Raw genomic sequence first — 14489 nt, forward strand, 5'->3', positions numbered from 1 at the left:
GGACCATATCTATGGGAATATCGAAGAAAAGTTCAAACTACAAAACCAATCACCCTTTTTCTAGATGAATTTCACTATTGGGACCACAGGTCCCTCAGACCCCATTTTTCATCCACTTTCACTGTCCTTCTTTTACACTCTGTGATGTCAGAATTGATCTTTCTTTCTCCTACCCTTCTCCGTCTGCCACCAGGAAACCAAAAATAACCAGTTTCACTTCATCTGATGAAAGCCAAAGGCTGCAAATCTAGTGGGTATAGATGCAAGTGTCTTGAGCGTCATTTGGTTTAAAAGAAACCAGTGAACCATAAAGCAGGTGGAAGCAAGTCCTTGTCTGCATAACACAGGCATCCAACATGGGTTTTACATAGGCTGCTCGGTGAAGCAATCCTCAAGTCCCTAACTTACACCTGGGGCTGAAGAAGAGAAATTGGTGCCTTCAAGGCTTCCTGATACCTGTCCATCAAGTCCCTCCATCCCCTCTGGGGTTTATTGCTCTGGTTCACTCCTTCCTTGCAAAACTGCAGACCTGATTTCTGGTCTCTGTTTTGCTTCAGTTCCCACCCACCAGAAAGTAAGGTTTGTTTTATTTTTTTTTTCCTGTTGGATTATAAAGCTGTCTGCTCTCTTTCACATATGGACTTGCAGAAAATAGTAAAGTCACCTCTTCACCTTCTATGGGATAAACTAAGTAGTCTAAGCTCCTTAAGTCTCTGCAAGGCAGGTTTCCATCATTTTGGTCTATCTCAAGTCAGCTCTTAATGTGTTCACACAAGGATTTGCACCAGATTAACTAAATTGGTTTAAAAATGAATAAAGTTGAATCTTTCTAACCTTCCAGGACAGGAAATAATGACACCTGCTTTACCTCTCTGCCCTAGGGCCTTTCCATCTGTCCTGTCATCTCTGGCACTGCTGTCACTCCACCGCCACTAGTGCTAGTGGGGGTCCTTGGCTGCTTGTAACACCGGCTCTGCTAAGGGGCCAGTGGGGAGGGAACTGATTTAAAGAATAATCACTTTGATCTCTTTCCATTAGTCAAGCTTTGCATTTGATTCCCCTGTTTGAAGCCATAGATGGAGACTTAACGGGAGCTGGCTGCAAGCCAAGCAAAGGTTTTTCTTCCCTCTCCTCCACTGCTCCCTCCAGTCCCGGTGTGTCCATGCTTGTCCTTGGCTAGGGGCCTACCAAGCCCATCCAATCTGCTGAACTTGAAACTTCAAGGACACCTCCTTTCACATGACTGGCTGCTGGTTTTGCAGCTCTTGCACGCTACAGACTCACACGTGGTTTTACACAGATGCCCTTGCGTGCCTTCCTCTGCCCCCAGAGCAGTCCCTGCAACCCTGTGGTCCACGGCCCTGCCAAGCACCATACATCAGGCTTCCCATGCCTGCCAGATGCGTGTCCCCACCTGTCACTTTACATGCACCGAGCACCGTCATCTCACCTGACCCTTCTGCAGTCACTGTCCTTTGGTTTGTGTATTACTTTTATACCTGTGATATGGTAAATGATCTGAACCCAGCAGAAAATACAACCCAGGCTTGAAGAGAGCACACACAGAAATAACCTTGCTGGTTTCCACAACTCTCCACTCTTAGAATTTCATCTGTGGGCCTGATCTTCCTCTTGCTTCACTTACTTTGTTCAATGCCTCCTTTCTTGCTCTTTCCCTACCACCTCAGTATTAACAGCTGAAAGCCCTTCATTTCAAGGTGTGCCATTTGCTTCTCTGCCTTCTTGAAATTTGACCTCTTCAGTACCTGCAAACAGTATTTTTTTTCTCTTATTAACCTCTTAATTTCTCTCCTAGGTTTAACAGTTAGATGAGTATCTTCATTTATTCACGTTATAAAGTCCTTACATCATGGTCAGTCACTTACAGACATGCACCCTCCAGTTTCTTACACAATACTTAATTCTGTTTGCAGGAAAGCTGCTATTTAAAAAAACAGCCGTACAGTGTCATATTGATCTGCTATTCAGATGATTCAATTCAATTGTTTAAAATCACATTAAAGGATTACTATTGTTTGCCTTTTTCATTTTTTTCTGACTGTTCTGAGCAGCTTATGAAACTATTCTTGGACAAGGCTATGTATTTTTCTTAAGACATCATAGATTCATAGAATCATTTAGGTTGGAAAAGACCTTTGAGATCATCAAGTCCTAACCCAGAACTGCCAAGTCCTCCACTAAACCATGCCTCTCTAACGTGCCTCATCTACACATCTTTCAAAGACTACCAGGGATGGTGACTCCACCACCTCCCTGGGCAGCCTGTTCCAATGCTTGACCACATTTTTGATGAAGAAATGTTTCCTAATCTCCAATCTAAACCTCCCCTGGCACAACTTGAGGCCGTTTGCTCTTACCTATCGCTCGTTACTTGGGAGAAGACACCGACCCCCATCTGCCTACAGCCTCCTCTCAGGTAGTTGCAGAGAGTGATAAGGTCCCCCCTGAGCCTCCTGTTCTCCAGGCTGAACCCCACCCCCCTGCCCAGTTCCCTCAGCTGCTCCTCATCAGACTTGTGCTCCAGATCCTTCACCAGCCCCATCGCCTTTCCCTGGACATGCTCCAGCACCTCTACATCACTGTTGCAGTGAGGGGCCCAAAATGGAACACAGAGTTCCAGGTGCGGCCCCACCAGCGCCCAGCACAGGGGGATGGTCACTGCCCTGGTCCTGCTGGCCACACTGTTTTGGATACACGCCAGGGTGCTGTTGGCCACACAGCTGGCTCATGTACAGCCAGCTGTCGACCAGAACCCCCAGGTCCTTTCCCGCCAGGCAGCTTTCCAGCCACTCTTGCCCAAAGCTGTAGCGTTGTGTGGGGTTGTTGCGACACACGTGTAGGGCTCAGCACTTGTTCTTGTTGAACTTCATACCATTGGCCTTGGCCTATGGGTCCAGCCTGCCCACATCCTTCTGCAGAGCCTTCCTACCCTCCAGCAGATCAGTGCTTCCCCACAACTTGGTGTCATCTGCAAACTTACTAAAGGTGCACTTGGTCCTGTCTTCCAGATCATTGATAAAGGTATTAAACAGAACTGGCCCCAATACTGAGTCCTGGGGAATGCTGCCTGTGATTGGCCACCAACTGGATGTAACTCCATTCACCACCACTCTTTGGGCTCGGCCATCCAGGCAGCTTTTTACCCAGCAAAGAGCATGCCCAACCAAGCCATGAGCAGCCAGTCTCTCCAGGACAATGCTGTGGGAAAGGGTGTCAAAGGCTTTACTAAAGTCCAGGTAGACAACACCCACAGCTTTTCCCTCATCCACTAGGCAGGTCATCTTTTCATAGAAGGAGATCAGGTTAGTCAAGCAGGACCTGCCTTTCATAAGCCCATGCTGGCTGGGACTGATCACCTGTGCTGTGATCCTGTACGTGCTGTGTGATGACGCTCAGGATCATCTGCTCCATAACCTTCCCCAGCACCAAGGTCAGGCTGACAGGCCTGTGGTTCCCTGGATCCTCCTTCCAACCCTTATTGCAGATGGGTGTCACATTTGCTACCTTGCAGTCAACTGGGAACTCCCCAGTTAGCCAGGACCGCTGATAAATAATGGAAAGTGACTTGGTGAGCACCGCTGCCTTCTTCCTCAGTACCCTTGGGTAGACCCCATCCACCCCGACAGACTTGTAGCTGGTCGCTAACCATTTTGCCTCAGATTATGGGGTCTTCATTCTGCTCCCCATCCCTGTCTTCCAGCCCAGGGGGCTGGGTACCCACAGAACAACTGACCTTACCTTGAAAGACTGAGGCAAAGAAGGCATTAAAACCTTTTCTTCAGCCTTTGTCACTATGTTTCCCCCCACATCTAATATAGGACAGAGATTCTCCTTAGCCCTCCTTTTTCTGCTAACATATTTATAGAAATTTTCTGTATTTTACAGCCATAGGCAGGTGAAGTTCTAGTTGAGCTTTAGCCCTTCTAATTTTCTCCCTGCACAACCTCACAACACCCTTGTGGCCCCCCAGAGCTGCCTGCCCCTTCTTCCAGAGGTGGAAACTCTCCTTTACGCCAAGTTCCACCCAAAGCTCTGCTCAGCCAGGCCAGCCTCCTCCCCCAGCACTCACCTTTCGGTGTAGGGGAATGAAGGCAGTGGACTGATTAGCATTGATAACATGCAGCTGTGGCCTTGCCTTGAAGGCAGTGGGTTGGTTGACATGGATGATGTGCAGCTGTAGCTTGTTCCTGCTAAGTGGTTAAATAGCCTGAGGCAGAGGTGGTTGGGTGGATGAGGAGTAGTGTGGTCTGACCTCTGGGGGAAGGAGACAGTAGAATCTGACCCACTGTAAAGCCTTGCTGCAGCCTGATAGCTTGCTTGTGCTGCAATGTTTTGGCACATGGGGATGGGCTGCTCCTGCACCCCCAGGGCTGCCTCCCCAGGGGCTCTGTCAGCCAGGCCCCTGAACAGGCCAGTGTTGGCCCCCTGGAAGCCCAAGGCAGCCGTTCTGCTGAGCCCCCTCCTCACTGCTCTGAGCCTCAAAACCTTTTTGATTTCATGACGGCTGTGCCCAGGACGGCCTCCAGCCACCACATCACCCACCCGCCCGTCCCTGCTGGCAAACAGCAGGCTCAGCGGGCACCTTCCCTAGCTGGCTCCCTCACCAGCTGGGTCAGGGAGCTGCCATCTTCCACACACTCCAGGAACCTCCCAGGCTGCTTCCTCTCTGCTGTGTTGTATCTCTAGTGGATGTCCTGTAGGTTGAAGTTCCCCATGAGAACAAGAGCTGGTAACTGTGAAACTTCTCCCAGCTGCTCATAGAATATTTTGTCTGCCTCTTCATCCCAGTTGGGTGGTCTACAACTGCTCTGTTGGCTCTCCCCCTAATTCTTACCTATGAACACTCAACCTTATTGTCACCATCATTCAGCTATAGACAAGCAAAACACTTCCAAACATACAGAGCTACCCCATTGCCTCTCCTTCCCTGCCTATCCCTCCGGAAGAGTTTATAGCCATCCATTGCAGCACTCCAGTTGTGCCAGCCATCCCACCATGTTTCTGTGATGGCAGCTATATCACAGCTTTCCTGCTGCGCAACGGTGTTCCACTCCTGTTTGCTGCCCATGCTGCGTGCATTGCTGCAGATGCACTTCAGTTGGGCTGCTGATGCTGCCACCTTTCTGGGGGGAGAAGCCCTAATTCCTATGTGACCATGTCTCTAGTAAAACAGTATTTTCTGAGCAGTTTCTGAAGTTTATAAAGTTTATTCTTTACACTGAATTTTTTAGACTGTCTTCCAAGTATACACTGCCAGACCAAAGTAATCTCCCAATTTTAGACAACCCTATTGTAAAAGTGCTGTCAGGTCAAGGGGATTCATCTTCTTCTGTCCTTCAAACAGATAATAACCACAAAGCACCTGCATTTCCACACTTTTAGTCGCATACATTGTCTTGTCAGCATACGCAGTTTTCTCGGCTCCCAAATTGCTTATGTTACAGGGCCCATCCATTATCTAAAAACCTAGTTCGCGGATCCACTTCATTTCGCTGCCTCCCAACTCAACTCATATCTCAGAAGAAGACAGAAAGTGTAATACCCTCTCGCCTAACACCTAATGACTCGCTCCCTGTCACACAGAAACTTGCCAGAGGGGTTTGATGGAGAACTGCAGCTGCGCCGTTATTTCCCTAAACACTCATTCCAAAAACATAACTCTCCCTGGGCATATACCCATGTACAGCCACAAAAATGAACATATAACTCAGCCCCTCTGGCACATGCATATTGTTTGAAGATAAGTAACGAATGACTCCTACTCGTCTGTTTGTGGTAGTCCTGTAGTATTATCCATTGAGATGGAATTTTTTCTGTCTCTTTACAGACAAATAGCAGATAAAGGGTAAAAAATCTCAGCGCTATGGAAGTTGATGGGAAAACACCCACTGATTTAAGTGGCACCAGAATTTCTGGTTCAGGCTGCACCCTTCAGCATCAATGACACAACTGAAATCACAGAGACTGGAGCCCAGGAGCTGATGCCATAAATCATTATGGGTCCAGTAGTCCCTGCTTGCTTTAATGCTTTCTAATGGTGCAGCAGATGTATTAGGTGCAGTCAGGTGGCAGCATGTAGAGCTAAAATGGTCTGACATTTGTTTTTAAAAAACAAAGTGCAGTAAAAACATCTGGTAAGATTTTAACCATTTAGGATGGAATATTACAAGAACTACAGGAAAAACAGGTGAAGAACAAGATGGAAACGGGGAGAAAATGTTATTCTCTCTGTTTTCAAAGACCTGTGGTGATGAGACATCCTGTAGTCTCCACGCTCTGGGGCTGCTAACTGGTGAGGTGAGGGTAGGTCACTTTGGACCGGAGACATGCCCTCCACCACGCCAGTGAATACACATCAAAACTTGGCCAAAGCTGTGCATGGTCATGCTTGAGCTAACTGAGCAAGCAAAAAGCGAAATGTGGCTGGGAAAGATAAGCTGCATGTGCACAAGGGGAGGTGGTAGGTGGCCCGATGAGGGAGGGTGTCCAGTGCCTTGCCCTTCACACTGGTGGCACTGCACAGGATCACATTGTGCATCAGGCCTGGAGAAACCTCTGTACCTCCATCGGGGTGAGAAACAGGGCTATAAGATCAGATGCCTCCTTTGATGTGAAAAACCAACCAAAATCCAAGAGTGCATGACCCTGAAATTCAACACTGTGGGGAACAAGGTTAAACTCAGAGGTAAATGTAATTTTTGGCATCACCTGACTTGGAGCATATGATCATGTCACCTTATTATTTTAATATAGTGCTTTTGTAAGACCTGCTTGAATGACAGACAGGTTTCCCTGCTCTTGAGAGATGGCAATCTCAATGTCCCACCAAAGCAATACAGTATCTGAAGAGCAAAGTGCAGCCCACACAGAAATATGTGGGAGAATGTTGGTCAGTGGTAGCTCCTGAGGGTGGGGAAAAAGAAAGGGAAGGCAGAGTCAAGAAGGGGGCATCAACTGTGCAGAAGACAGTAGAAAACTGAGCAATTAAAGTGACTTTAGTTTGTATTTTAATGTTTGCTTTTTTTCCCTAAGTTGCAACCCAAATTCAGAAAACCTCATTGTTTACAAAAAGTGGGTAGAGTGACTTAAATTCCTGAACACTTGCACAAATTTTCCTGGTCCGAATGGGAAATGCTTTTGCCTGAAAAGGCCTGACTTTGCCCAGCACACCTACAAGGGTCAGCTTTTTCTCACCTGCATTTCTAACAGCAGACCCTGAAACATCCCTTCCGAACTGCACAGCTTCAGCCATGCCATGCTTTGCTTCTGTCATCCCCCCCACCCCCGTCACTTTAATACAAAGAATAAAAAAGGAAGCATCCCAAAACCTCTCTCATTCCTTGGCATAACCCAAAGGAGGCCATGCTGCACTTTTTCCATGGCTTTGTCTCACAAGTCTCTTTATAGACAATAGCAGATTAATTATAACCACGGGTTTAGCAAATCCCCATGACAAGACATCCTTATTGTGGTTGAGACAGCATGCGCTGAAATGATAGGAAGGAAATCTGCTCCTTTCCCACATAAAAGTCTCTTGGTGGGCTTGTTACCACTGAAAACCAGCAGGGCTGCTCTCACTGAGCCATGCAGGGTATGCCGAGGGCCTGAGCATGCCTTTGCAGCCTGCAGTGTTGTTCGTGGCAAGGGCTTGAGTGATTGAGAAGGAAGTAGAGGGAGTGACTTTGCTTGATTTGGGCTTCTTTCAACTGACCAACATTTTGGATGCTTTGTTAGAGAGAGACTGTGAGAATCAGAGCAGAGACAGAAATGACACCCTGGGAAAAATAAAAAAGAGACCATTTAATCGATGACATCTATCAAGACATCTATCTGCAACAGCATTATTTCGGTGTTCATCTTTATCAAGAGATGGAATTAAACACTGCATCTCTTTCCTGGGCTTTCTCCTCCCCATGTCTACAAAACCATACCTGCTAGTTAAAAATGTACTGACTTAAATTACAGGACAAAGACCTTTGGAAATCAGAAGTAATCTGCAAAAATGGGTGAGATTTCCCTCAAAGCAAGTTCTGAGGGCAGTGCCCACCTTAAGCTCAGGGTTAAGGAGGGAAGCAACCCTCACATGTTGCATTCACTGCTATGATTCATCATTCCTTCTTCCCTGTCTGCATTTCCTGACTTGCTGACAGCATCATCACCGATGTTAGTTCTTCAGCCTGTGCCAAGGAACACAAAAGTACCGATGGCCATATGTGAATGGCTATCGCTCAGCACCAGATAGTGGAGGCCATGCATACAGACAACTGGCCTGTCCCATGCACTGAACTAGGTGGAAATCCTTTGGGAAAAAAAAGTCATCACATAACTGAAGATTGTACCAAAAAGTAGATCTGTCGGCAGAAACTTTAGTTTTGGTATTTCTTAATTTCCTGTGTGTTTGACTTTGTAACAATAATGAACTTTTAATAGAGGTTTTGGTATTCAGTATTTACAGTATCTACTTAAATGAAAAAATACTACACCCCCCCCCAACTGAACATAAATTTTGCAGCACCAAGATCCAGAAATAATAGATAAAAGGCATCTTTAATCCTAACCTTTTGAAAAATGTTCTATTTTTTTTGTTTTTCCAAATCTTTCTTAATGATCTATCCTTTTTTGGCTTGCCTTTTAAGGCAACTTTTACTGGAAAATGCCTGCTTCAAAATATTGCTGAAGAAGCATTCAAATTCAGCACTTAAAAGTGAGAAAAAGAAAAAAATTCCTATTTTTGGTTGCCAGATTCACTAAGGAAAAACATTTCACAAAAATGTATCATTAATCTATTTGTCACAATGCATTTATGTTTGGGTAAGGCTAGGGCTGTATTGATCTTATTGGAATGGAATATTCTTTGCATTTCAAAGCGGTTTCTATTTTTTAATGAAAACATTGGTATGCATATAAAATTTATGGTTTTATTGAATGTTATGGTTGATGTGAATTTAGTTGGTTTTGGAATTCTACTTTGTGAAATGTTTCTTTTGTGCTTTTGTTCCTTCCTTTTTTTTTTAAGTTCCATATGAGAAAAGGAAAATTTTTATTTCTGGAGTCTTCTTCAAAAGAGAAATTTCCATTCTTTCCCATCTCTATTCACCCCCTCTCAGCCAGGAATTCTGTTTAATTTTATAACTGTTTCCATTTATCGGTTGTTTTACTTGGAGCTTGGCAGGTCCCAGCCCCAGGCCAAGACCACCAAAGGGAGAATCTTCCTTCCAGCCAGGTCAAGGCTGAGGTGCTCTACCAGGATAGCACATGTGAGAAACTGACTTTGCTGTTGCTTTTTTGGGGTTTAAAAAAACCAAAAAGGATTATTGCGGTCTGTAAAGACTTTCATCAATACTAAATTCAAAGGAAGTTTATTAGTTCATTGTATAATCTGTGTAAAGTGTCCAAAGCAGCTTAATTCCTCTCTTCGCTCCCCTGAGCAAACTGACAAACAAACTGGCAGCTTTCGTCTTTGGTTTTGAAACAATGCTTTCCACTGAAGCTTTAAAAAGAAACCTAATCCTGCACACTTTCCTCCTTTCTTAGCTGCTATAAAAGCTTATTTTAACACATATAGCCCGTTTGATGTATCCTTTAAAAGGGAAATGGTCCTTTAGCATAGCATGAAGAAAGAGATCCAGCAAACAGCATGGTTTTTTATTTTGGTGGTTTTGTTTTGTTTTGTTTTTGTCTTGTTTTGTTTTTTTACCTTTCCACATGGTCAACGTTGCCTGCCACACCGACCCCTCCAATGGTATAAATTTTCCCATCGTACACCAGACTGTTATGTCGACACCTTGGGACTGTCATGCGGGACACGAGGTTCCAGTTATCGAGCAAGGACATGTAACACCAGACATCAGCGAGCGTGACACCCGACTCCATGCCGCCTGGCACCGACATGTGGGTGAGGGAAAGAAAAGGGGAGAATTATGTGAGAACCTGGAATGGCAGCAGCTTTGCACAGCAATCAAAGCCAGTTACAAAGTAAAAACTCTTCAAATGACATTTGACTAATTAAAATAAATCACCCTCAATACTGAGCATCTGTTCCGATGATGCATATCTGTGTCATTTATTCATGCGCCCCAAAGGCTGGGTTTTTTTTAATAAGATGACATGAAGAAATCAAGATGTCAGACTACGAGGGACATGTACATAAGGGGATAGACCCTTTTCAGTGTTCATAAATAACTTTGAGTCTATTAAATTACTGCAACACTTGCAAGAAGGTGTCAGGAGGCAAAGCCTATCTTGGCTTGTGAGACAGACCAGTCTGAAATCTAAAATGCTTAATACAGTGATGGATTGAAGCAACACATACATGGGCAAAATAAAGTCAGTGCTTGCACTGTAGGCTTAATGTTTAATTTTCAGCAACAAATTTCTTATTTATTTTCATTTGCTGATAAAGAAAAGAACCAGCTGTACTACTCCTGTAAAATAGTTCAGGATGCTCCAGTGAAATATTTACATTGGTCATCTTTTAACTTCTGATTGAAGCTTCCAAGGTAGCTACTTAGTGGGTGTCTTACTATCCCCATTTTGAAGAACAAACAGGTGAAATGATTTATTTGAGGCCACACTAGGAGTCAGTGATTGCGCCAGGAAAAAAACTAGACTCAGTTCTGTGGTTTAATGAGAAAACCAGGCTTCCTCCTTAGTATTTTGTTCTCCAAACCTATGCTATGCAGTGTGGGGTCCGGTACTTGGAGCTTGCAGGGGTTCGTTCCAACTTCTGTTCATTCCTCTTCCCTTTTTCCTGTGTAAGTTTCAGCAAAGCAAAATACCAACCAATACTCAGCTAGCTTTCCAGCCATGTGGGACTTTCGAGTTCTCCTGTTGTAGCCATTGAATACCATCAGGATCCTCATCCAGATTTAAGGGAAGAGCTGAAATAAGCTTTGAATTTAGGATTCAACAGCTTCTGTTAGCAGGTATGGCACAGCCTAAAATGGCTCTACATACTGGAAAGTAGTGCAGCTAAGAATAACTAAAAGTCAACATCTCACAAAAGCCTCCGTAGAAGGCTTTCGCTCCAGCAGCAAAACAAGCATGGGCAAAAAACCATCAAGGAAAAATTTCCAATCAATCCTTAGGGCCTCTATGCAGTATTAATGGAATTTAACACTGCAGGCAGCAATTTACTGCAGAAAATGCAGTGAGGGAACTCGGCAAGGGAAAGGCAACAGCTGCAACCCCTTACTGATACTGCCTGGTGCATCTGTGCTCGCAACCACATCCTTGGATCACACACATCTGCACCTCCCTGCCCAGGCTCCTCTTCTTTCCATCAAACCTGCACTCAGCTGCCATCAGAGCATCCTTCCATTGCCTGGTGGGAATTGCTTTTTCCCCTCCAGGGAAGCAGAGGTACCACCAGACTGCAAAAAAACCCCACCTCAAAACAAACCACTGTGATGCTGTGGGCACACTGTAGACAGCTAGTTTGGGAGTTAAAGCCTTTTGAGGAATGTGGTCTCAGTTTCACTGAAACCAAGATGATTATAGGGCTAGTGACTACTGTCAAAAGAGCAGTCTCAACAACAAGTACAAAACCTGAATGCTCCTGTAAGCAAATACCGTAAGTGTAGGTCACATATTCAGCAGTCCAGCCTGTCTGTCTGAAATTCCATAACCCACCATTTAGACTCAACTACAGCCAGTATTTTAAATTGTGTTTCTATGGCAGCGAAATCTCTTTGCATGCTTGATGGTTGTCAGACCTATTTTCTTCATGTTGCAACTCCAAAATATTGCTGTTGACTGCTTTGGGGGAACATTAACGCTGCAGAGCAATGGAGAATGATAAAAGCAGGGAAATCCCTCTCTCCCAACCTCCCTCCCACTTGTCTTATTTTTTTCCCCGGGAGCAGCTGGGTAAAACTCCAGCATGTTCTTCTTTGTCTGTGCTGCCTATGTTGTCAGGAGAAAACTTCTCTCCCAGCCCAGTAAATCTGGGGGACAGATGGATTGAAAGCAGCCCTGTGGAGAAGGATTGGGGGGATACTGGTGGACAAAAAATTGGAAATGAGCTGGCAATGCGCATTGACAGCCCAGAAAGCCAACTGCATCCTGGACTACCTCAAAAGAAGTGACCAGCAGATCAAGGGAGGTGACTGTCCCCCTCCACTCTCCTAAGACCCCACCTGGAGTACGGCTCTGTTCAGCTCTGGGGTCCCCACCATAGGAAAGACACGGACCTGTTGGAGTAGGTTGAGAGGAGTGGTACATTATGGTCAGAGGGCTGGAACATCTTTCCTGTGAGAACAGGCTGAGAAAGCTGGTGTTGTTCAGCCTGCAGAAAAGGTGGTGCTGGGAAGACCTTATTGTGTCCTTTCAGTACTTGAAGGGGGCTTCTAAGAAAGATGGAGAGAGGCTTTTAACCAAAGCCTGTAGTGAAAGGACCAGAGGTAACAGGTTTAAACTGAAAGAGGGCACATTTAGATTGGACAGAAGGAAATAATTTATTATAATGAGGGTGGTGAGACACTGGCACAGGCTGCGCAGAGCAGCTGTGGATGCCCCATCCCTGGAAGAGCTTAAGGCCAGGTTGGACAGGGCTTTGAGCAGCCTGGTCTAGTAGAAGGTGTTCCTGCCCATGGCAGGGGAGTTGGCCTAAATGATCATTAAGGTCCCTTCTGACCCAAAGCATTCTGTGATTCTATGTTTCTATGACATCTGCTGCTTACCTGAGAGATAGATGTTGTCCCCAGCGCTGACCACACTGAAAAACTCCCGATCATAGAAAGGCAGGCTGGCCAACGGGTACCACTTGTTGTTTTGAGGATTTAAGCAAGTGACCGCTGTTAAAGCACGTTGATTCATGCCAATCATCTGCCGACCCCCAACTAAGACTATTACCTCGGCTACACCTAGGATTCAAGTAAGAAAAAAAAATATTATAAAAATGTGTCATCTCTCAACCAGGCAGGAACCTATCAAGAAATAGCTGGGAGTCAGGGTAATTTTAATGTATATAAATCTGTTTCAGACCATGCAATCAAACCAAGAAGGGTGACAAAAAAGGGAGTCTGTGTGTGTGTGTGAGCGGTGGGTGAGGAATGACACTATGAACATGCTTGGGAGAACTTGGGAGGGAGCATGCCATCTGGGCAAAACATGAAGGGGGAAGAAATAAAAAGGCAGTTCCATGTAAAGATGTCCATTGACTTCAACACTGAGTGAGACCTGCATGTAGCAAATTCCTGTTCCACTGAAGAAAATGGGAATTTTGTCAAGCATTGTGATAGCCTTGGAGCTTGGTTATTATCCAGGGAAAGTACGTTTGGACTTTAACCTGAAGAAGGTGTTCTCACACTAAAAGCTAATGTCTGGAGGAGGTTTAGGGTGATCTCTCCACATGTACTCTATTAAAATATAATTTTCTGGTGGGTTGGTGTTTTTTGGGTTTTTTTGTGTGCTTTTCCCAGAGAAAGTAGGTTTTCCAGACATAGATTATGTGCTCAACCATGGACTATGGTCTTAGTGTACTACTAGGTGCTAGGAAATGTGACTGAGAGAGCCCCTGCCCTAATATAGTTATTAACTGAGAATTATCTGTGCTTGAACAGCTCCCCCAGGCTCATGACACGCGGGGTGTACAGCAAGTCAAATTCTTTGTTCATGCAAATGGACAAAACTTTTGCAATCCACACATCAAAAGTTTTAATTCTCACTTCACAGCCAGATCTGAGTCAAATCTGATCTGAGTGTTACTCCAGACTCATCCCTGCAGTGATGGGTCACAGTTTAACTCTGGGACGTTTTATGGCTCTAACCCCAAGAGTCAAATGCTGGGGATAGTTTGGATTTAGCATTTAGGAGAGGTGTTAAAAATCTTTCTGCAGCAGTTGTAAGCCCCAGTGCAATCTGTTGACAGGAGAGGTAGGCTCACAAGCAGGACCACGAGGCCATGAACTGGAAGGAATCACCATTTCAGGAGCTGTGCTTGTGGCTGGACCCGTTGCTGTGATGAATTACAGTGCCCAGCCTACAGAGAAGTGTGCACAGGCCAGCGGGGGTCACAGGCACAGAAGTGAGATTGCCAGCAAGAGAGATTAGGAACTGCAGCAGAGAGAAGTGCATCCTCAGAGTAACAGATTATCGTCATTCTTCATTAGCATTTTCAAAAAATTTGTGTCATTCAAGCAAGGTTACTCTTTTAAAAGTTATTAAAGTGCTGTACAGTTTTAAATACATATTTCTTAGTAACAAGAGATCATTATTTTTGTGCCATACCAGAAAATCTAATCACCTGCGCAAGACATAACTTGATTATAATCAATGACCTCAAGAGGGCATGTGACATGCTGCAGTGAGTCCACAAAGGGTGTTTAGAGATCCTTTGTGCCTACATGAATGCCGTTGATATGCAAAATAACATGATTCTATATAATTAGACTCTGACCTAAAAAACTATAATCACCCTCTCTTACCCCAAGAGAATCACTTTTCCCTCATCAACAAGCTTCTGGAAA

General features: G+C 45.0%; 1 protein-coding gene across 2 annotated transcripts in view; it reads right to left on the reverse strand.

Annotated features, from left to right (window-relative positions):
• Positions 1–14489, reverse strand: part of KLHL29 (kelch like family member 29) — a 405699-nt gene that overhangs the window by 25423 nt on the left and 365787 nt on the right. For both annotated transcript variants that reach the window (XM_055810705.1, XM_055810704.1), the window contains exons 10-11: positions 12702–12884; positions 9719–9899 (exon numbers count right to left, since the gene is read on the reverse strand). In XM_055810705.1, the coding sequence (XP_055666680.1) occupies positions 9719–9899; positions 12702–12884 (364 nt within the window). The remainder of the gene's footprint in view (positions 1–9718; positions 9900–12701; positions 12885–14489) is intronic.

The sequence above is a fragment of the Falco peregrinus genome, chromosome 7 (assembly GCF_023634155.1).
Source record: "Falco peregrinus isolate bFalPer1 chromosome 7, bFalPer1.pri, whole genome shotgun sequence".
In the NCBI taxonomy this organism is placed as follows: Eukaryota; Metazoa; Chordata; class Aves; order Falconiformes; family Falconidae; genus Falco; species Falco peregrinus.